Below are 23,449 nucleotides of genomic sequence, written 5' to 3'. Positions count from 1 at the left end.
CAGAAGCCTTGAATACTTTATTAAACCTCCCATCACTATGCAATTTCATAAATGGACAAGCTATAATGAGTTCATATAGATTGGCACAATCAGAGTGCTGGAATGCACAAAGACCCAATCTAGAACACTATAAAATTAACTGAGTAATAACAGAGGAAGTTCTACACATGCCTTCTGATCATATGATACCAAAGTACAACTCTGAAAAACCGTTTGAGACCAAGATAATAATTTAAAAAAAAGAACACTGCGATATCAACAAATGGAATAATGAAAAAGAAGATATACAGTAGTGTGGTGGACTGATGGTTCAAAGACTGTGAATGGCAAAGGAGGAGGGATCAACAGGGGAAGACCTGAGAGATCAATCCAGATGAGCCTGGGCAGACACACTACAGTCTTTCAAGCTTAAATAATAGCTATCACAACATGTCTTGAAGAAAATATAAAAATTAACTATAGGAATAAGAACATTTTCATTTTTACGGACAGCCAAGCGGCCATTAAGGCACTAGAGGCAGTCCAGATAATATCCAGAATTGTCACTTCTCTTGAAGCTCTCAAAGTACAACACTGTGAAAATAATATGGGTACAAGGGCATGCAGGAAATGAAAAGGCAGATAAACTGGCCAGGTCAGTGGCAGAAACACATTTTGTAGGCCCAGAACCTGTATGCGGAATTTCCTAATGACAAGCCCAATACTACATAGGAAAATGGGTACAAAAGAAACAAATGGAAAACTGGAAAAATACTCCAGGATGCAGGCTTGCAAAGGAAATGATAAAAGGACCAAACAAGAAGCATACTAAAGAACTGTTGAAACTCAGCAAAGAAAACTGGTGACAGGACACTGCCGTCTGAAAAAACCCCTACACGGAATTGAAGTAACATCGAGCTCGATAGCGGCAGAATCTTACGTGTGTTCAGGAGATAGTGGGTTCGAACCCTACTGCTGGCAGCCCTGAAGATGGTTTTCTGTGGTATCCCATTTTCACACCAGGCAAATGCTGGGGCTGTACCTTAATTAAGGCCACGGCTGCTTCCTTCCCACTCCTAGTCCTTTCCTGTCCCATCGTCACCATAAGACCTATCTGTGTTGGTGCGACGTAAAACAACTTGTAAAAAATTGGAGTAATAAGAGACAACATATGTAGGAAATGCAGAGGAATCAGCTGAACACATACTTTTTGAATGTGATGTGCTGGGTAGAATCAGACTCTCCACTCTAGGACTACCACATGAAGAGAGAGAAAATCCAAGAAGACCCAATAAGAACAACCTGCAGCTTTGTGAAGGGAGCAGGTATATCTACGTGGGAATGAAGGAAAAATATGGTAGCAAAAGATCTTAGAGGTTGACGCTTATTAGGAACTAATATTTAGAGGCCCCATGAAGAAAAGAAGAAGAAGATTGTGGAATGAGTCTCCAGTAATTATCTGAATGTTAAAAGAGTGATTTTATAACTTTAATACCGGTTAAACAAAGAGGAAACCATACAATTAAAGTTGAAATTTGATTTAATAAAAAACATATTAATTACATACATTTCCTTTTTGAGAAATGTGAAAAATCATGAGTATAACAATAATGGACTGTACAAGAGTCTCAATCTGAGAATTATTTATTAACCGAGATGACATGTAGCAAGTAGTGTGGATCTGCTGTGCAGTGATACTTGCACACTTTGAGAATAGCAGTACATGCCAAAAACAAATTCTGACCAAGAATAAAACTTGCATAAAAGTCCTAGTAACTTGTATGTTTAAATTTCGGTAGGTATTGTCCCGTACAAGAATAGTACATAAATACAAATCAACTTACCTGAAGCAAGGTGGAAGTATGGTGCCATTGCTCTCCCTGCAAACCTTTCCAAGTTCCCAGTAGAGATAGACAGACTATTCCATTGGCATAGAGGTTGGGATTGAAGCGGACACGACCCAAACCTGTGGTGCATAAGTGCACTAGAGGTGGTGTAGTTGGGTATTTTGATGGAAAAAAAATGTCGAACTGGAAGCAGCCACCTGAGTATGGGGTTCCCTCGGGCCTAATAATGTACAGAGAAATGAAATATTATCGTATTACCAAAAGCACAATAAAGTCTTACATTAATACAAATCATCATCATCAATGTCCCACTCCAGTCACCTGGGTGTGGTTAACAAGCCTCCTACACTCCTTTCTGTCCTACATTTCCTGCTCCATTACTTCCGCCACATCCAATCCAGCCTCTCCAATGTCCTTCGAAAACTGATCCATCCACCTTGTTCTCGGTCTTCCAACTAGTCTCTTTCCCTTAACTTCTCTTTCTAATTCCCTTCTTGCTACCCGCTCCTTTCCCATTATTTTTACATGTCCAAACCATCTCAGCCTTGCTTTCTGTATGTTCTGTACTAACGGTTCTATATTTAGCTCTTCTCTGATTTCAATATTTTGGATTCTATCTCTTCTTCTCTTTTTAACTGATGTTCTTAAAAATTTCATTTCTACTGCTTGGATCTTACAGTACTATCTTGTCTCTTGTTAGTTACCAGTTTTTCTAGTCTGTATGTTGCAACTGGTATGAAATACTGTTTATATAATATTAATTTCGTTCTCTTGGGTACTTTGTCATCCCATAAAAGCTCTCTGACTTGATGGTAAAATGTTGTATCTTTACTTAGTCTGTTATTAATTCCAGAGTTGATTTCATTACTTCAATTAATAATGCTACCCAGATATGTAAACTGTTCTACATTCTCTAACTGTTCTCCATCTATGTTCACTTGGCTTCTCTTTTTCTCTAGTATGGTATTTATAGTATTTATTCATTCTTATGTTCAATACAATCATCTTATAAGATGAATGTTAATTAACTAGACATGTTTTGACTTGCTCCGAGTCATCTTCAGTAAGAACACTAAATTTTAAATAATATTGAGATTGAAATTGTGGAATATATATTTAAAAAGTTTGCTTACTGTTTATGATGAAGTAAAACAGAAGGTCCAGTTGGGCATGTTATCTTGTGAGTTAAGGTTCACTATGTTGTGTGTGAGGCATAGCCTCTTGTCAGTAAATAAAAGTTCAATTATTTTCTGTCCAATCGTCCCTGGAGTGGATCAGAGGCTATAACTACAGATAATGTATTAAATCCGTATTATGTGTTATATGTGAACACATATTCTTACAACATTTCTTCTCTAGAGTGGAACCATCAATAATTGTAATATGTAATGGAAAATAAAAACTAATGAAAAAATATACGTAAAACATAAGAAAACAAGGTTTCCCAGCTAACTTCGCATGACTTACATTTTGTTGCCCACTTGGCCGTCCTGTGTCTGTTGATTTTGGAGCCTCGCTCTCGACTGCCTTGTTCGTACCAGTGAGGTATGGATAGTGGTATTGGAAGGGAGTGGTGTTGAGGGGTGGGGCGTGACTTGCGAGAGCGTGGGGTAAGTTCCGGACCTTATGTGCTGTGGGCAGGACTTATTCCTATTGTGATCTTGTTCCGAAACAATTGGAATAAAAGTTTCCCACATAAGTTGTCTATTTTCATTTCTCATTTAAATTACCTGCCAGGTTCTTATATTGGTAAATATTAATGTGTATGTTCTCTAAACTCTTAACAATGGACCTTTTTGTTTTTGTTGTAGAATTTTCAAGTCTACATTTATTGTAGTATAGCAATGGTTGTAATCCTTGTGGTGATTACTAATGGCCGGGAAACGATTATACCTCATGGTGTTTCGGTGCTCTGTGTATCTTGTTAAGATGTTCCTACCTGTTTGTCATATATATATGGATACAGAAGCATAGCAGAAGTGCGGGGTCAGTCCTATAAACTGTTGATGTTCAGGAACAAAAATCCCATTTATATTTGATAGACCTTCGTATATTAGGATCTAAGTTGTTAGGTTGCTTAAGCACTTCCTCTCTGTTGTTAATGGTCGTGTCTACTATAGCTCGGACGTCTTCCACATAACACGTCCAAATGCTTTATAGCCTTAATTTTACGAATAATACTCGTGTATTCCAGATGATTCATCTATATGTCAGACTAAATACTCTATGCCGGTGCCCTATCGAAAGGGCAGTTTGTTGATATATTATTAAAAATAATTGTTACTTCATGTAAATTTCAATATCTGAAGGAATTCATATATCTCGCCAATGTTTAATTTGGTGAATTTGATTAAATTACTTTTTATCAGTTTAGTAGTTATGCTGATAGGGATATTGGCGTACATGTTAGTAACTTCAAATGAATGGATAGTATGATGTTTGGGTACATTAAGGTTTCTAATTTTTCTTGCACAGTTCTATAGAATTCTTTACAGATATGTCTGCATGAAGTGGTAATGTGTCTTTAGAAATTTTTGAATGAATTGCGATAATGTATAAGTTAGGCTTCCTCTGAAATTAATAATGGGCCTTATGGGGATGTTGGCTTTGTGATTTTTAAAATTTTACATTTTTGCCTTACGTAGCACCAGCACAGATAGGTCTTATAGCAACGATGGGATAGGAAAGGTCTAGGTGTTGGAAGTAGCCGTAGCCTTAACTTAGGTATAGCCCCAGCATTTGCCTGGTGTGAAAATGGGAAAACATGGAAAACCAACTTCAGGGCTGCTGACAGTGGGGTTCAAACCCACTATCTCCCGAATGCAAGCTTACAGTTGCGCGACCCAAACCACATGGCCACTTGCTCGGTTTTGTGAATTTTAGAAATGAGCTTCATTTCCCATATCAAATTTTATTTACATTAAATCAATAAAAGTAAACTTTCTCCTGTTTGATACTATATATTTGCTTTAAGCAAAGTCATTATCTGTAGAACATGTTTCATTCTTTTAGAGCATCTCCAGCTACATAACATTGCTTAGGTGAAATTACATAGAATTAAGTTGAACCTACTTTATACATAACTCTCTTCTGCGCAATTCGTATTTGTACGTAATCTCCTTTAGGTCCCGGCAAAATGTAATTTAAAAGCGTGTTAATTAAACCTTATACATACGTAATATGTTTATACGTAAACTGCTGTTATACATATTAAGTGTCAGTGAAATATAACTGAGTTGTGCAAAATTGTAATGAGCACATGCTTTTTTAAAAGAAACTACTGTTTTTACATATTTTCCTCTTTGTCAGTGTAGGCGGAAGTAGAGCGGTCAGGTTTCAGTGCTGAAACAGAACACAAAGAGTTTCACAGAGTGACATTGTTGACCCTTTCTTACTGGCGGCGTAACAAAGGCCAACTGAGCGAGTCCCTTTCGCTCGCTCGCTCTCTCTCTCTCCTCCGCTACCTTCATTGGTTTTGACCTTCACAATGCCGCCAAAGATTAAGATACATTACAAGCAAAGTGCGCGGTTTTGGTGCAGAAACGAAAGAAAATACAGTAAATTTGTTTGAATATCAGAATTTCTTTCGTGGGAACAACGGAGAAGTAAAATGTCAACGGTGCCTGTATCTGGTGTTTACTGTTGAACAGTAATTTTGTCATTCAGTTGCTATTGATTAGCCATAGAGAACAGTAAAAAGGAAAAGTTATCACCTAGGTGAAAAAGTAAAATTTATACGAGAAGTGGACGCTAATCCACACAAAACAAAATCTGAAATTGTTTCAGACTTAGGGATTGCTTATACCATGCTATATAAAGTCATTAGTAAAAGAAATATTTTGGATAAGTTCTTAAAACTGGGTTGAAAATCATCAAAGCGCAGCCGTCAGCAAGAAGGAAGGTATGTAGATTTGGAGAAAGCACTTTTCACATGGTTCCAGCAAAAGCGGGCTGCAGCTCTACCAATTAGTGGAGACATGCTGAAGGCAAAAGCAATAGATTTAGCTAAAATGATGAGCATCACTGCTGATTTCAAGGTTTCATCAGGATGGTTACAAGGATTTAAAGATCGTTATGGAATCACAGGGAGAACAATTTGCGGTGACTCAAAAGCTGTGGATGACGTCACAGTGCAACACTGGAAAGAAGAGATTCTGAGGTTCTGCCGGGTATCGTAAGAGATGATCAGCCTCCAAACATCTACAATTGTGATGGGATTGGCCTATTCTACAATCTCCTTCCTAATGAAACATTAGCTGAAAAAGGTGATTCATGCCATGGAGGGAAGAAAAGTAAAATTTGTGTAACAGTACTTCTCGCCACCAATGTAGATGGATCTGACAAACTTTCTCCACTTGTGATAGGAAAATCGAAGAATCCGAGTTGTTCTAAGGGTGCGAAAACAAAACCTACGGAATATGAATCCAACAAAAATGCTTGGATGACTATGCTTCTGGAACAGTTGAAAAAGAAATAGAAGATCCATCTCAAATCGTTCTGGAGAATGTCCGAGTGGAATTTTTCCCTCCTAACCGTACCAGTGTTCTACAACCGCTTGATTTGGGTATCATTGCAAATTTCGAAGCGCATTATAGAAAAATGCTGGTTCAACATTTAATAACACTAAGTGATACAGGAAATGAACCTCTCTCCATTAATTTGCTACAAGCCATGAACTTTATTTCAGCTGCCTGGAAGCAGGTGTCATCCTCCACAATTAGCAACTGTTTCCGCAAAGCTGGTGTCTAACTAAAAGAGCCTGCCTCTAATGATGGTTATGGGGACGAAATTTTGTCTGGCAATAAGCTAACACTACCAGAGGGTGTAGAATTCGATACTTTTCAATGATAATCTGGCTGTATGTGGAGAACTACAAGATGAAGAGATTATTGCTTATGTATGTTAACAATGCGGTGGTGATGGACCAGCTACAATTGATAGTGACAGCATACCTGCCAACCCTTCCGATTTACCCGGAAACTTTCCGTTTTTTAACTCGTCTTCCGATTTTCCGATTTATTTTTAATTCTTCCTATTTTTTACCAATATAACCTCCAGTACCGTCAATACTCGTACCCTAGGATAAAGGATAAATTCGTATGTGCTTGTGTAATTTACCCAACTTCATTTTCAAGCGTTTTTATTTGATGCTTTATTTCGCGAGTGTATCGTCCGTCGCCTTCGTGTTCGTGTTTCCTGCTCGCTACAGCAGCATGTGTGCTTTACGGCTGGGGATTCGGGACGGCAATCGTCCTACAAGCAAGAGATGCTAGCGAGCGCTATCGACTCAGTTTATCGGGACGAAAGAATGAGTTTCATATTGTGTGGTTCGCGCACTATTAACATCGTTTCTGTGCGTAATTTCGTTGGAATTGTATGCCGCGTGTTTTTTCTAGCAGTTCCGTGCTTTTTTGCCGTGTCAAAGTTGTATGTTAATAATGTATGAGACATAGCGATCTGTTTTGTATGTGGTAATTTAGTGTATTTCAGTGCATTTTTTTATTCTTACTTCATTATTTTAATGAGTTGAATGTATTTCAGGGAGTTGTGTCGGTGACAGTTTATGGTATTTTCTCTTCACGTTATCGCCAAAAAACATACCGTAACAAACGTTACCTCCAAAACTTCAGGGATACCTATCAAATTAAATGTCCGTTATTTTACAGTCTAATAAAGGAAACTATTATGCAAATCGCCTCGGGAGATAAATTTCATTTCAAGTTTTCGAAATTTCGAGATATAGAGAATACCTTACCGTTTTTGAGCATGTATAGCACATAATTGAATCATGTATGTACGGGCTTTTACTGAATGTATTATGTTTAACGGTACTTAAAAATATACAAAGCAACTCTATTTTACGGCATCACTTTAATTATAACACTTATTATAGTAACTTTTTAGAAGACAGGACACAGTACATAAAGTAGGTACCGTAGTGAAACAAGAAACATAGTTCCGTTAACACATTTGGAAAAAAATCCGTTTGTCTCATCTGTTTGTTGCGGTTAACCTTTCCTCCCTTTATGTTGAAACTTCTTGTTAATACACGCAGCCGAGTTTCGTAAATGGAGCTTGTCATCCGCGACTTCTGGGCTTGCTTTCGTACGTGACCGGTAATTAATTGACATGATGTAGACGTTGATTCCCATAGGGAACCTAAAATATTTGTCCTGAATGAGTAAATTTATAATACCAATGTAATGGTCCGTTATTGGACATTATAAATTTTCCAGCTAGCACACGAGGGCGAAACGCAGGCAACCAAGAATGAGTTAGCTGGAAAATTTATAATGTCCAATAACGGACCATTACATTGGTATTATAAATTTACTCATTCAGGACAAATATTTTAGGTTCCCTATGGGAATCAACGTCTACATCATTTGATGGCCAGGCAGGCATCTATTTTTGAAAGTGAGACATGGCTCTCTCAGTGCATTGGCACTGCTGGTGGCTTCAAATAGCCTATGCAGTGGCCTCCATGGTATGCACTAGCCTTGCGTCTTGGGTGGTGTGCTAAGTCCCAACTGACGAGCCTAACTTAGCACACGAGGGCGAAACGCAGGCAACCAAGAATGAGTTAGCTGGAAAATTTATAATGTCCAATAACGGACCATCACATTGGTATTAATTAATTGACACCCGAGACATGGCGAGGATTTGCCGATCACTAGAAGTTCGCGTTTTTGATTGCCGTCATATTAGCTTCCGGCTTCACTGGAACCCTTTCTTTACTTGTTAACTGTTCCTCACAAACCGCGAATGCCGTATTGTACAGTTAATGTTGCACACAATTCGAGTTACAGAGTAATTTTTGCTTCAAGGGAGGAAATGTTTGCTTCGAGAAATCGAGAAATTCGTATAACCGAATTTCGAGAATAGAGAAATAAATACACGTCAAGAATAGGACAAACGGCCGGAAAATCTTAGTTTGAGATAATGAAAATTCTAGTTATGGAGGTTAGAGATATCGAGGTTCGACTGTATTATTATTCGTGAGAGTGATTAGGTATATTTTCTTGTAACCATTTAAATGTGTTTTTAGTTTAAGATTTTAAATTTAATGGTCAATTCACATTGTAACTGTAGATATGTATGCTTTCTATTCTGTCCTTTTTTCACTTAGACCGTGATGCAATATGGGTGATGAAATCCAAGAATAAAAAATCTTCCTATTTTTGATTTCTAAAAGTTGGCAGCTATGTGACAGTGATGGAGATGGAGATTATGACTTGAATCTTGAAACATCTGAACTGAGTGAAGTGTTAAGTGCAATCGATGTGTGTAGGCGTTACATCAGTGCGAAAAGTTGTAGTGAAAATGCTTTGGATTCATTACTAAGTTTGCAAAAGGAGGTTTATACTCTTAATGCAAGAAAAGTGAAACAAGTCAACCTATCTGATTTCTTTAAGGCTGGACCAAGTTCAAAATAATATATTCTGTCTTAATGTATTTATTATTTGCAAGGATTTACACATGTAGGTCTATTCCATTGGTTTTTTCAGTAAATATGTGATGTATTGTGTAAGTCCGATTTCTAAGTAATTCTGAGTTGTTGTTGTTTGAGTCATCAGTCCATAGACTGGTTTGATGCAGATCTCCATGCCACCCTATCCTGTGCTAACCTTTTCATTTCTACGTAACTATTGCATCCTACATCTGCTCTAATCTGTTTATCATATTCATACCTTGGTCTACCCCTACCGTTCTTGCCACCTACACTTCCTTCAAAAACCAACTGAACAAGTCCTGGGTGTCTTAAGATGTGTCCTATCATTCTATCTCTTCTTCTCGTCAAATTTAGCCAAATCGATCTCCTCTCACCAATTCGATTCAGTATCTCTTCATTCGTGATTCGATCTATCCATCTCACCTTCAGCATTCTTCTATAACACCACATTTCAAAAGCTTCTATTCTCTTTCTTTCTGAGCTAGTTATCGTCCATGTTTCACTTCCATACAATGCCACGCTCCACACAAAAGTCTTCAAAAACATCTTTCTAATTCCGATATCAATGTTTGAAGTGAGCAAATTTCTTTTCTTAAGAAAGCTCTTCCTTGCTTGTGCTAGTCTGCATTTTATGTCCTCCTTACTTCTGCCATCGTTGGTTATTTTACTACCCAAGTAACAATATTCATCTACTTCCTTTAAGACTTCGTTTCCTAATCTAAGATTTCCTATATCACCTGCCTTCGTTCGACTGCACTCCATTACTTTTGTTTTGGACTTATTTATTTTCATCTTGTACTCCTTACTTAAGACTTCATCCATACCATTCAGCAACTTCTCGAGATCTTCTGCAGTCTCAGATAAAATAACAATATCATCGGCAAATCTCAAGGTTTTGATTTCCTCTCCTTGGACTGTGATTCCCTTTCCAAATTTCTCTTTGATTTCCTTTACTGCCTGTTCTATGTAAACATTGAAAAGGAGAGGGGACAAACTGCAGCCTTGCCTCACTCCTTTCTGGATTGCTGCTTCTTTTTCAAAGCCCTCGATTCTTATCACTGCAGACTGATTTTTATACAGGTTGTAGATAATTCTTCGTTCTCGGTATCTGATCCCTATCATCTTCAGAATCATAAATAGCCTGGTCCAATCAACATTATCGAATGCCTTTTCTAGATCTACGAATGCCATGTACGTGGGCTTGTCCTTCTTGATTCGATCCTCTAAGATCAGACGTAAAGTCAGGATTGCTTCACGTGTTCCTACATTTCTTCTGAAGCCAAATTGATCTTCACCCAACTCAGCTTCAACTTGTTTTTCCATTCTTCTGTAAATAATACGTGTTAAAATTTTGCAGGCATGAGATACTAAACTAATAGTGCGGTAGTTTTCACACCTGTCAGCACCGGCTTTCTTGGGAATAGGTATAACAACATTCTGCCGAAAATCAGATGGGACTTCTCCTGTCTCATACATCTTGCACACTAAATGAAATAACCTTACCATGCTGGTTTCTCCTAAGGCAGTCAGTAATTCAGAGGGAATATCATCAATTCCAGGTGCCTTGTTCCTATTTAGGTCACTCACAGCTCTGTCAAACTCTGACCTCAAAATTGGGTCTCCCATTTCATCAGCATCAACAGCCTCTTCATGTTCCAGAACGAAATTATCTACATCGTTACCTTGATACAACTGTTGGATATGCTCCTGCCATCTTTCTGCTTTGTCTTCTTTCCCTAGAAGTGGCTTTCCATCTGAGCTCTTAATATTCATGCACCTAGATTTCCTTTCTCCAAAGGTTTCCTTGATTTTCCTGTATGCAGCATCTACCTTTCCCAGGACCATACAGCCTTCGACATCCTTGCACTTCTCCTTCAGCCATTCTTCCTTAGCTACCTTGCACTTTCTATCCACTTGATTCTTTAATCGCCTGTATTCTTTTCTGCCCTCTTCATTTCTAGCATTCTTGTATTTTCGTCGTTCATCAATCAGGTCTAGTATCTCCTGAGTTATCCACTGATTCTTAGTTGATCTTTTCTTCCTTCCTAACATTTCTTCAGCAGCCCTACTGACTTCATTTTTCATGACTCTCCACTCTTCCTCTACTGTGTTTCTTTCGGCCTTTTCATTTAGTCCTTGTGCAACATGTTCCTTGAAACGATCCATCACACTCTTTTCTTTCAACTTGTCTAGATCCCATCTTTTTGCATTCTTTCCTTTCTTCAATTTCTTCAACTTCAGATGGCATTTCATGACCAACAAGTTGTGGTCAGAGTCCACGTCTGCTCCTGGGAAAGTTTTGCAATCCAACACCTGGTTTCTGAATCTCTGCCTAATCATAATGAAGTCTATTTGATACCTTCCAGTGTCTCCAGGTCTCGTCCACGTATACAGCCGTCGTTTGTGGTGTTTGAACCAAGTATTGGCGAGGACTAAATTATAGTCAGTGCAGAATTCAACCAGCCGACTTCCTCTTTCGTTCCTTTGTCCCAATCCAAATTCTCCTACTGTGCTACCTTCTCTTCCTTGGCCTACCACTGCGTTCCAGTCTCCCATCACAATTAGATTCTCGTCACCTTTGACATATTGTATTAAAGCTTCTATCTCCTCATATATTCTTTCAATTTCTTCATCATCCGCTGAACTAGTAGGCATATAGACCTGCACTATTGTGGTGGGCATTGGTTTGGTGTCTATCTTGGCGACAATAATTCTTTCACTATGCTGGTCGTAGTAGCTTATCCGCTGCCCTATTTTCTTATTCATTATTAAACCAACTCCTGCATTGCCCCTGTTTGATTTCGTGTTGATAATTCGGTAGTCGCCTGACCAAAAATCCTGTTCTTCCTGCCAACGTACTTCACTTATACCAACTACATCTAACTTTAGCCTATCCATCTCCCTTTTCAGATTCTCTAACCTACCACAACGATTCAAACTCCTAACATTCCACGCTCCGACTCGCAGAATGTCAGTATCCATCTTCCTGATGATCGCCCCCTCTCGTGTAGTCCCCACCCGGAGATCCGAATGGGGGACTAGTTTACCTCCGGAATATTTTACCCGGGAGGAAGCCATCATCAGTACATCTTTCATACAGAGAGAGCTGCATGTCCTCGGGAGGTGGTTACGGCTGTAGTTTCCCGTTGCTTTCAGCCGTGTAGCAGTATCAACACAGCTAAGCCATGTTGAGTATTATTACAAGGCCGTATCAGTCAATCATCTAGACTGCCGCCCTTGCAACAACCGAAAGGCTGCTACCCCCCTTTCGATGAACCATTCGTTAGTCTGGTCTCTCAACAGATACCCATCCGATATGGTTGCACCTGCGGCTCGGCTATCTGCATCATTGGGACACGCAAGCCTCCCCACCGCGGCAAGGTCACATGGTTCGCAGAGGAGGAATTCTGAGTTACAAGTAGTTTTTTCTCTTCCCCTTGATATACGTATAAGTCAGGTTCAACTGTATCTTCTTCTCAAAAAAAAAAAAAATCTTAAAATAGTACCTTTGTTATAATCCTAGTATGGTTTCAACTTTTACTTTTAATAAAGACATATACAGCATCACTAACATCTTTAGAAAACATAATGTCAACATCTCCTTCCGCACCAACAACAGAAATACGGAGGTCTTGCATAATTCCACTTCAATAAACAAAACCAACCCTTTTTAAAATCAGGAGTCTACAGGTTTCGTTGTAATGACTGTAATTGTTCATATATAGGTCAAACTGGACGGAGCATCAAAATCAGATATGCGGAGCATGTTAACGCAATTAAGTACAACAGGTTTTTTGCAGTGGGCCAACACATACAAGATTTAAAACACAAATTTATTAGTATAGATCAAGACACAGAGATACTAGAAACGTTAAGTAAAGGCCCTTTACTCGGCACCACTGAAAATTGCAATATACATCTGGACCAATATTTCAATTCCAACCGAAATCTGAATGACATTTCTGAAAAACCTGAAATTCATTTTGACATTCTCATTACAGTTTTTACAAACTTCCAAATAATAGCTCGGTCAGTGTGTCGCACGCAACACCTTTTCACGGTATGCTTCCCAACTACAACGCCCCTACCCCCTCCCGACTCCACTCACACTTTCGCCCCTCATTCCCCTCCCTCAGATCCATCTCCCCCACCCCCCTACCTAACCTTAAACCTTGCCCTTGATCCATGCATGTCCCAGCACTCAGTTCCTCTTCACATTTCGTGCTTTACAGCAAGCCGAACAAGGCGAGTCTCTTACTAAATGACAACTTTCTTGTCTTACTTTCCTCCTTTAAATCTTCTCATTTTTTAATGGGTTCCTTATCTATTTTCATGCTTCAAGTCCCGCATTGGACTGGGAAACTCTGGTCACACAATATCTTAAATGACCTTGCTTGTAACATGCTCCGCCTGGTCAATTACAATACATTATAGATCTAGAAGATTCGATTCAACATGTTGTTACTCACGTCTGTGTTTTTCTACAATTAACTCATCTTTCCACAGAGGAACTAAAAAAATAAAATAAAAAAACCTCGTGTATTCAAGTTTTAAACTAAAACCTTTATACAATTGGACATCGTGACTAATAACATCACACATGACCTCAAGTTTTAAAACATGGCAGAGACTTAATCAAAAATCAATATTTAATTGTTTTTATTTTCATTGTTTTAATTTGACTATAAAGATTTCATCTTGATATAAATAGAGGGCCTTTGCCTTCAAGCACAATCATTTTTTGTATTTTAGCTAATTACTAATCTTTTAAGTATAAAGGGTTATGTATTGTATTTTATATTGTGAATATTTCTTGTAATTTTGCCCTATTTTAAGATCGGCTGAGGATGACGTCTAACAACGTCGAAACCAGTACCGAGTAACCAAATTAAAATGTAATTCAAACTGAAGACCATAATTATTTTGTATTGAAAAGATGGACCTTCCGCAATTTATACTGCTTTTTGTTACTCTTACTCTATGTAACACAAGACTACTGGTATAGAAGTCGTTGAGCAGAAATTTCTTGAGTCAGGCCACTTCACGAGGAATGCAAGTATGCACAGCGCGATTAAACATCAGAAAAAGTTTGCATGTGTCTACACTATGAATGACTGGTTGAATATTTTCAAGCTAGCTCGTTCGTCAAGGAAGAGGAAAACCGCTTCTCCTTACGAAGTTAAGACACTTGCAGTTTAATGATTTTATAGATCTGAGTGCTCTTTCTAAAAGTCATCTCCGTAATAAGACCAAAGCTACTGAAGAAAGGCGAAATAACTGGCTAAAGGTGAAATGCTTCCGCTTTGAAAAGTACACCCCTGAAATAGTGAAATACAGCTACAACTATTCAGGAGAATATGCAGAACTGAAAGTCCTAGGCTGCTACAGAAAAGGGGAGCTTCCTTCTCTGAAAAAAGCATACAAATCAAATCTACCAATATCTCATCACAGATACAAAGATTTGATTGGACTATGCAACAAAGGAGTTATCCCTAAAGAATTTTACTGCACAGTATCATTCACTACCTCACTCACCAGCAGTCAAGGATCGCAATCCGGGCCCTAGCATAGAGTGTGACAGCGATGATGATGATGATGACAATGTTTAATCTTTTTCAGTGGTAACGTCACGAATGGGTTATTTACCTATTTCTTAAAATTCAAGAACTTTCTCTTTGTTCAACATTATGAAGTGGAGTAAAAGTCCTTAAATTTGATGTTAGTGTATCTATAATGTTAGCATGTAGTACTTAATAGCAAAGTAAAGGTTGTGACTCAAACTAAATGGATTATTGTGAAAAATGCATTCTCCTGTACCTCCCCAGACTATAAACGAACCTCAGTATGAACAGCGATTAATCAAAATAAGACCTGACAAAAATAACCAAGTCCAAGATTTGGGACTTAGTTTTGCCTATTTTAATGATTTTTATCTTTTTAAATTAGCCTTGTTTTAAACATAACAACATACATACATACATACATACATACATACATACATTATCATTATAGACTGTTATGCCTTTCACCGTTCAGTCTGCAAGCCTCTGAGAATTTACTAAACGTTGCCACAATCCTCGATTTGCAACTAGTGTTGTGGCCTCATTTAGTTCTATACCTCTTATCTTTAAATCGTTAGAAACCGAGTCTAACCATCGTCGTCTTCGTCTCCCTCTACTTCTCTTACCCTCCATAACAGAGTCCATTATTCTCTTAGGTAACCTATCCTCCTCCATTCACCTCACATGACCCCACCACCAAAGCCGGTTTATGCGTACAGCTTCATCCTTCGAGTTCATTCCTAAATGAGCCTTTATCTCCTCATTCCGAGTACCCTCCTGCCATTGTTCCCACCTGTTTGTACCAACAATCATTCTTGCTACTTTCATGTCTGTTACTTCCAACTTATGAATAAGATATCCTGAGTCCACCCAGCTTTCGCTCCCGTAAAGCAAAGTTGGTCGGAAAACAGACCGATGTAAAGATAGTTTCGTCTGGGAGCTGACTTCCTTCTTACAGAATACTGCTGATCGCAACTGCGAGCTCACTGCATTAGCTTTACTACACCTTGATTCAATCTCACTTACTATATTACCATCCTGGGAGAACACACAACCTAAATACTTGAAATTATCGACCTGTTCTAGCTCTGTATCACCAATCTGACATTCAATTCTGTTGAATTTCTTACCTACTGACATCAATTTAGTCTTCGAGAGGCTAATTTTCATACCATACTCATTGCACCTATTTTCAAGTTCCAAGATATTAGACTGCAGGTTTTCGGCACAGTCTGCCATTAAGACCAAGTCGTCAGCATAGGCCAAACTGCTTACTACATTTCTACCTAACTGAATCCCTCCCTGCCATTTTATACCTTTCAGCAGATGATCCATGTAAACTATGAACAGCAAAGGTGAAAGATTACAGCCTTGTCTAGCCCCTGTAAGTACCCTGAACCAAGAACTCATTCTACCATCAATTCTCACTGAAGCCCAATTGTCAACATAAATGCCTTTGATTGATTTTAACAATCTACCTTTAATTCCATAGTCCCCCAGTATAGCAAACATCTTTTCCCTCGGTACCCTGTCATATGCTTTCTCTAGATCTACGAAACATAAACACAACTGCCAATTCCTCTCGTAGCATTTTTCAATTACCTGGCGCATACTGAAAATCTGATCCTGACAGCCTCTCTGTGGTCTGAAACCACACTGGTTTTCATCCAACTTCCTCTCAACGACTGATCGCACCCTCCCTCCCAAGATGCCAGTGAATACTTTGCCTGGTATACTAATCAATGAGATACCTCGATAGTTGTTGCAATCCTTCCTGTTCCCTTGCTTATAGATAGGTGCAATTACTGCTTTTGTCCAATCTGAAGGTACCTTACCAACACTCCACGCTAATTTTACTACTCTATGAAGCCATTTCATCCCTGTCTTCCCACTATACTTCACCATTTCCAATTTCATCTATTCCTGCTGCTTTATGGCAATGGAGTTTATTTACTATCCTTTCCACTTCCTCAAGCATAATTTCACCAACATCATTTTCCTCCTCCTCATGAGCTTGGCTGTTCGCACCACCACAAGGATGATTTCCTTTTACATTGAGAAGATGTTCAAAATATTCCCTTCACCTCTCCAGTGATTCCCTGGGATCTATTATGAGTTCACCTGAATTACTCAAAACACTGTTCATTTCCTTTTTCCCTCCCTTCCTAAGATTCTTTATTACTGTCCAGAAAGGTTTCCCTGGTGCTTGACCTAGCCTTTCCAGGTTATTACCAAAATCTTCCCATGACTTCTTTTTACGTTTACAGGCTGCTCTCACTTCATCATTCCACCAAGATGTTTGCCTTTTCCCATCTTTACACACAGTTGTTCCTAGGCATTCCCTTGCTGTTTCTACTACAGCATCCCTCTATGCCACCCATTCACTTTCTATATCCTGAACCTGCTTACTGTCTACTGTTCGAAACTTCTCACTAATCATATCCATGTACTTCTGTCTAATTTCCTCGTCCTGGAGATTTTCTACCCTTATTCGTTTGCAGACAGATTTCACTTTCTCTACCCTAGACCTAGAGATACTTAGTTCACTACAGATCAGATAGTGGTCTGTATCATCGAATAATCCGCGAAAAACTCGTACATTCTTAACAGATTTCCTGAATTCAAAGTCTGTTAAGATATAGTCTATTATGGATCTGGTACCCCTAGCCTTCCATGTGTAGCGGTGAATAGCCTTATGCTTGAAGAATGTATTCGTAACAGCTAAACCCATACTAGCACAGAAGTCCAGCAAATGCTTCCCATTCCCATTAGCTTCCATATCTTCCCCACATTTACTAATCACCCTTTCGTATCCTTCAGTTCTATTCCCAACTCTCGCATTGAAATCGCCCATTAGCACTATTCTATCCTTGCTGTTGACCCTGACCACGATGTCACTCAATGCTTCATAAAACTTGTCAACTTCATCCTCATCTGCACCCTCACATGGTGAATACACGGACACAATTCTTGTCCTAATTCCTCCCACTGACAAATCTACCCACATCATTCGCTCATTTACGTGCCTAACAGAAACTATGTTGCGTGCAATGGTATTCCTGATAAAGAGCCCTACCCCAGACTCTGCCCTTCCCTTTCTAACACCCGTCAAGTACACTTTATAATCTCCTATCTCTTCCTCATTATCTCCCCTTACCCGAATATCACTTACTCCTAGGACATCCAGATGCATCCTCTTTGCTGACTCAGCCAGTTCTACCTTCTTTCTTCCATAAGCCCCATTAATATTGATAGCTCTCCATCGAATTCCATTTCGTTCGCCAAGTTGTTTCCAAGGAGTCCCTCGCCTGTCAAATGGGAGTGGGACTCCGTTACTCCCACAGGTCCGAGGCTTGCTTAAAGTGTTCTGAGCTCGGTAAATTCATGAAGCAAGATGCTGCCCTACTTGCACATAGTCCAAGTGAGGATCTCTCCTCTAACGGGTTGTGGACCACCGGCCGGTGAATTGTATAGTCCTAGCCACCTGAGCACAAGGAGGGCCACGACTCAGAATATGTCCGAGATGCCCACTCCCATTCCATAGCAACTGGTATCCCGACTATCAGGACCACTTACTAGGCCACTCAGCCATTGCCCATGGTTCACGAACTAGGACGTGACTACAGTAACCCACAAACATGAACCATAACAAAGGTACTGTTATAACATTTCTTTTTTTGAGAAGATAATTCTATGTAATTTCACGTAACCAATGTTAAGGAATGAAACATGTTCTAAAAATAATGAATTTGTTTAAAGCAAATATATAGTATCTAACAGGTGGAAGTTTACTTTTATTGATTTAATGGTAATGCTTTGGTTACCGCTAAGTTAGGGTTCATGGTTGTTAATTTTGTCTTTTCTAAGTCATTAAACAGGAAAGTGCTATTCTTAATGTCTAGTTAATTAACACTCGCTTTATAAGACAATATTGATTGTTTTGAATATGAGGATTTATAAATACTATTTGTATTAATGTACGAGTTCAACCGTGAATACAAATAATAATAATAATAATAATAATAATAATAATAATAATAATAATAATAATAATAATAATAATAATAATAATAATAATGCTATTTGCTTTACGTCCCACTAACTACTTTTAAGGTCTTCGGAGACGCCGAGGTGCCGGAATTTAGTCCCGCAGGAGTTCTTTTACGTGCCAGTAAATCTACCGACACGGGGCTGTCGTATTTGAGCACCTTCAAATACCACCGGACTGAGCCAGGATCGAACCTGCCAAGTTGGGGTTAGAAGGCCAGCGCTTTAACCGTCTGAGCCACTCAGCCCGGCGAATACAAATAAAATGAGATTTATAGTCTGTAAAGCACAGTAAAAAAAAAAAAAAAAAAAAAAAAAAAAAAAAAAAAAAAAAAAAAACTGAACACTGTCATAAATAAAATTTATCAGGTTTGAGTTTAGGACTTAGAACAATATACAAGTGCATAGCTATTTTTCCCAAATATATCTTCAAATTTAGTGACAATACATTAATTGTAACAACCACCAGCAATTTTCTCTTCTTGATGAAATGTTATGGTCACTCCACATGCAAAAACAAGGTGTAATATCAACCATACATACAAAACTAGGTAAGCAAACTATGTTATTTACAAGGTTATTTTGTAATACTAAAGAAGTGAAAAAAGAAAATAATCTCTACTTGATCACGTAGAAGGTAACATAAGACAGATGAGCGTTACAATTTTAACACTAGCCAGTTGCCTGTATGTAATAGAAATTCCTGAAAGTTAATTTGTTGGAATAGTTTGTTCATAATTTCATTCCACATTATTTTTTTAGACTTAAGATTTGAGACCTTGAAATCAGAGATTAGCAAGTATCATAACAAAAATTACATGATTTATACAGACTATGAACAACATCTCCATACCTAAGCCATATAGAATAGATTAGAATGCACACAAAGAGAGAGTTAGCTATGCAGTATGAGTCATATAGCTGTAGGTTTCTAATTGCGAATTCCACTGTTGAGAGCCTTAAAAATGACTTTCCATGGTTCTCCATTTTTCACACCATGCAATTAAGACCACAATAGTTTCCTTTCCAGCCACGCATCTTTCCCAAATCATCACCGCCAAAAACGTATCAGTGTTAGTGCGACGTTTAACTGCATATAAGTGTATTTTTGAAGTGTGCTGTACTTGAGGGTTATCTATTGGTTCAAGAAGAAAAGTGCAATGGTTTATTTACTAGATTACTTGGCCTAGAATGTTCAGAGAAGAATGTTCCATTACTCCACTCGGCAGGGAGTCGGATAGCAGTTGCAGAAGAAGCTCAATAATACTGTAGGTCTATCACGTATCACAGAGTTTTATGTTGAATACAACATCGATAAGAGTTCAGAGGAGTGGTAAAGAAGTAATCTTGGGTATTTCAAATGTTCAGGCATAAAAGTTAACACGAGTAAGATGATGATGATTGTTGGTTAAAAGGGCCTAACATCTAGGTCATCGGCCCCTAATTGTAGGAGGTGCAATGAAATGAAACGATAATTAAAACTTCAAAATGTATCCACTGACTAAAATATAAAATGAATGATGATGAAAGAATGACCATGAATCCAAAATAATCAGTGGATCTAATTCACAATGCCTTCTTTTCTGAGATGATGCTTGTTGTCCAAAGGGGTCCAAAATCCAGGTCACCGGCCTCTCGTAGTAGTACTTATCACTGGTAATGCAGAACCATGGTGTTCCTCCCATAGTGGTACTAATCACACGTAATGTAGACTCATGGTGTTCCTCGCCTGGTGGTACTAATCACAAGTAATGTCAACCCATGGTATGTCACATATAATGGCAAAACTCGTAGGTAACACAGTACCATGGCGTTTCTCACACATAGGTACTACTCACAAGCAAAGCAAACTCATGGTGTTTCTCACTTTGTGGGACTAATCATGGATGTTGGTTAGATCTGTGATGTTCCTCACATAGTGGAACTGATCACAGGCCACGTATACTCATGGTGCCACTCACATAGTGGTACTAATCATAGGCAATGTAAACCCACGGTGTATCACACATTATGGTACCACCTACAGGCAAACACAAACCCGTTGTGTTCCTTACATAAGGGTACTACTCCTAGGTAACATAGATCCATAGTGTTCTTCACAGGGTGGTACTAATCGCAAGTACCATCGACCCATGGTGTTCCTCACGTAATGGTACTAATCACAAGTAGTTTCATGGTTCAAAATACATCATCCCTTGGTCGCCCCTTTCAGTCGCCTCTTATGACAGGCAGGGGTACCATGGGTATATTCTTCGTCTGCATCCCCCACCCACGGGGGGATAAAAATAAAATTAAAAAAAAAAGCATATGAAACAGATGCACTTACTATGTAAACACGCATAGAAAGAAAAGAAAAAGAAAAAAACAATTATGATTCCTTACCCTATAATGAGTGCTTTCAGCAAGGTGAATTTCGCATCATCCTGCAAAAGAAAAGGTCTTATATAAGAAAATAAGACATATACCTCAAAGAAAAACTGTTAACTACTTGCTGTTGTACCTGGCTTTGCCAGGACATGTTTTATGTCAAAAATTAATTTTACTTTGAGTGATTATTGAACTGGCATAAACAAAGGTGTGCTCTGTAGCTTCATTCCATAAGCACCATTCCGTTTACCCACTTACATCATACAAAATTCCTAGTCAATACAATTTAAATCTTAAGTCTTGACAAAGGTCGAACCTTTTAATTTTGTTCTTAACAGGAATTCTGTATGATATAAAGTTAATACAGAACAATTTAAACATGAAATTTTTAAATTGCTACTCTTTTAGGTAGTTTTTTTTAAAAATTGTAAAACATGTATTTATTTTCATTTCATTAGTTTAATTTCTGTAGCTTAAATTGTGGAAGACCAAGAAAGACATTCATGATGACATTTCTTTTGAACTCAGAATGCAGGAGCTATGCAGATGCAAAATGTCCTGCACAGGATCAATCCAGTTGGAGAAGACTCATTGCAGGGGCAAACCAGTCATTAGACTGAATTACTCAAATAAGAAAAAGAAGAAGGAGGAGGAGAAGTTGTAAAGGAGATAAAACAGTTTCTGAAATACCTTTTTAGATATTTTCTACCCATTTTCACCCTTTATGATGTGAATATGTAAAGTTTGTCAAATACGTCTTTCTTCTATTTTAATAAAGAACTATTCTAACGATTTCTGTGTTTCTAAATGAAGCTGGATATGAAAACATAACAAGTTGTGTGCTCAAGTGATGAGTAGTGTGTTGAGTTTTAAAATTTTATGTAATCAGAATTGTCCCCCTCCCACCCGAATGAATATAGGTGGATCTTTCAACACAATTTTTCTTTGTCCATAAATAGGCATGCAAATAACAATACACTTCAACTACAGGGTTAGTTTTCATGCATGTACTTGTTCCTGGAGATAATTACATTACATATGATTATAATAGAGAAGCATTTAGACATTCGGTAAAAGATCCTACCTCTTATCTGCTAACAAAGCCTTGCTTTCCTCTTCTGCAGACGTTCAATTGCAACTGATAGTCATTACTTAAATTTGAGGACTCTATTGTGGAATTCATGCATTTTTATGGTATTTTCAAGTCACTAGCAATCAATAACAATCCTCTGACTGACATCCAATGCTGTTATTTCTTGTCGTCATGTGTACCCATACATTAATTGAAAAACTTTCAGTAACTTAAATATTTCAAAGATGATGATGATTGTTGTTTAAAGAGGCCTAACAACTATGTCATTGGCCTCTAACCATACAAGGTGCAACAAAATGAAATGATAATTAAAACTTCAAAATGTATACACTGACTAGAATATAAAATGAATGATGCTGAAAAAATTATCATGAATCCAAAACAATCAGTGGATCCGTGGATCCAATTCACAATGCTGTGTTTTCTGAGATGATGCTTGTTGTCTAAAGGGGTCCAAAATCCAGGTCACCAGCCCATCATAATGGTACTAAGCACTGGTAAAGCAGAACCATGATGTTTCTCCTGTAGTGGTACTAATCACAGGTAATGCACACCCATGGTATGTCACCTCTCACAGGTAATACAAACCCATGGTGTTCCTTACATAAGGGTACTACTCATAAGCAATGCAGACCCATGGTGTTCCCACGCTGGCTAGATGCGTGGTGTTCCTCACATAGTGATACTAATCACAGGTAACCTAGACCCATGATGTTCCTCATAGTGGTACTACTTGTATGTAATGCAGACCCATTCTGATCACAATGGAACCAACACATTCAAGCGCAGTGCTCAGCACATATTCTCGCTAGATGATAGTCTGTGCAGCAGAGCGCCTGCTCGATGTCCTCGGTGGGATGCACATGATTGTACTAATCAAAGCCAATGCCCAGACCTGTGGTGTTCTGCATATAAGGTACTGCTCCCAGGTAACGTAGACCCATTGTGTTCCTTACAGGGTAGTACTAATTGCAAATAACGTCAACCCACGGTGTTCCTCATGTATTGGTACTAATCACAAGTAGTATCATGGCTCTAAGTCCATCATCCCTCGGTTGCCCCTTTTAGTTGCCTCTTACAACAGGCAGGGGATACCACAGGT

The 23,449-nt window shown here is 38.5% G+C and overlaps 1 protein-coding gene across 3 annotated transcripts in view; it reads right to left on the bottom strand.

Annotated features, from left to right (window-relative positions):
* The window catches only part of LOC136871657 (uncharacterized), a 235,513-nt gene that overhangs the window by 74,420 nt on the left and 137,644 nt on the right, over positions 1 to 23,449 (bottom strand). For all 3 annotated transcript variants that reach the window (XM_067145140.2, XM_067145139.2, XM_067145141.2), the window contains 2 exons: positions 21,270 to 21,310; positions 1,824 to 2,046 (listed from right to left, as the gene is read on the bottom strand). In XM_067145140.2, the coding sequence (XP_067001241.2) occupies positions 1,824 to 2,046; positions 21,270 to 21,310 (264 nt within the window). The remainder of the gene's footprint in view (positions 1 to 1,823; positions 2,047 to 21,269; positions 21,311 to 23,449) is intronic.

This window comes from Anabrus simplex, chromosome 4 (genome assembly GCF_040414725.1).
Source record: "Anabrus simplex isolate iqAnaSimp1 chromosome 4, ASM4041472v1, whole genome shotgun sequence".
Lineage (NCBI taxonomy): Eukaryota > Metazoa > Arthropoda > Insecta > Orthoptera > Tettigoniidae > Anabrus > Anabrus simplex.
The sequence above is the reverse complement of the archived record's forward strand: the minus strand, read 5'-3'. Positions and strand labels throughout refer to the sequence as shown.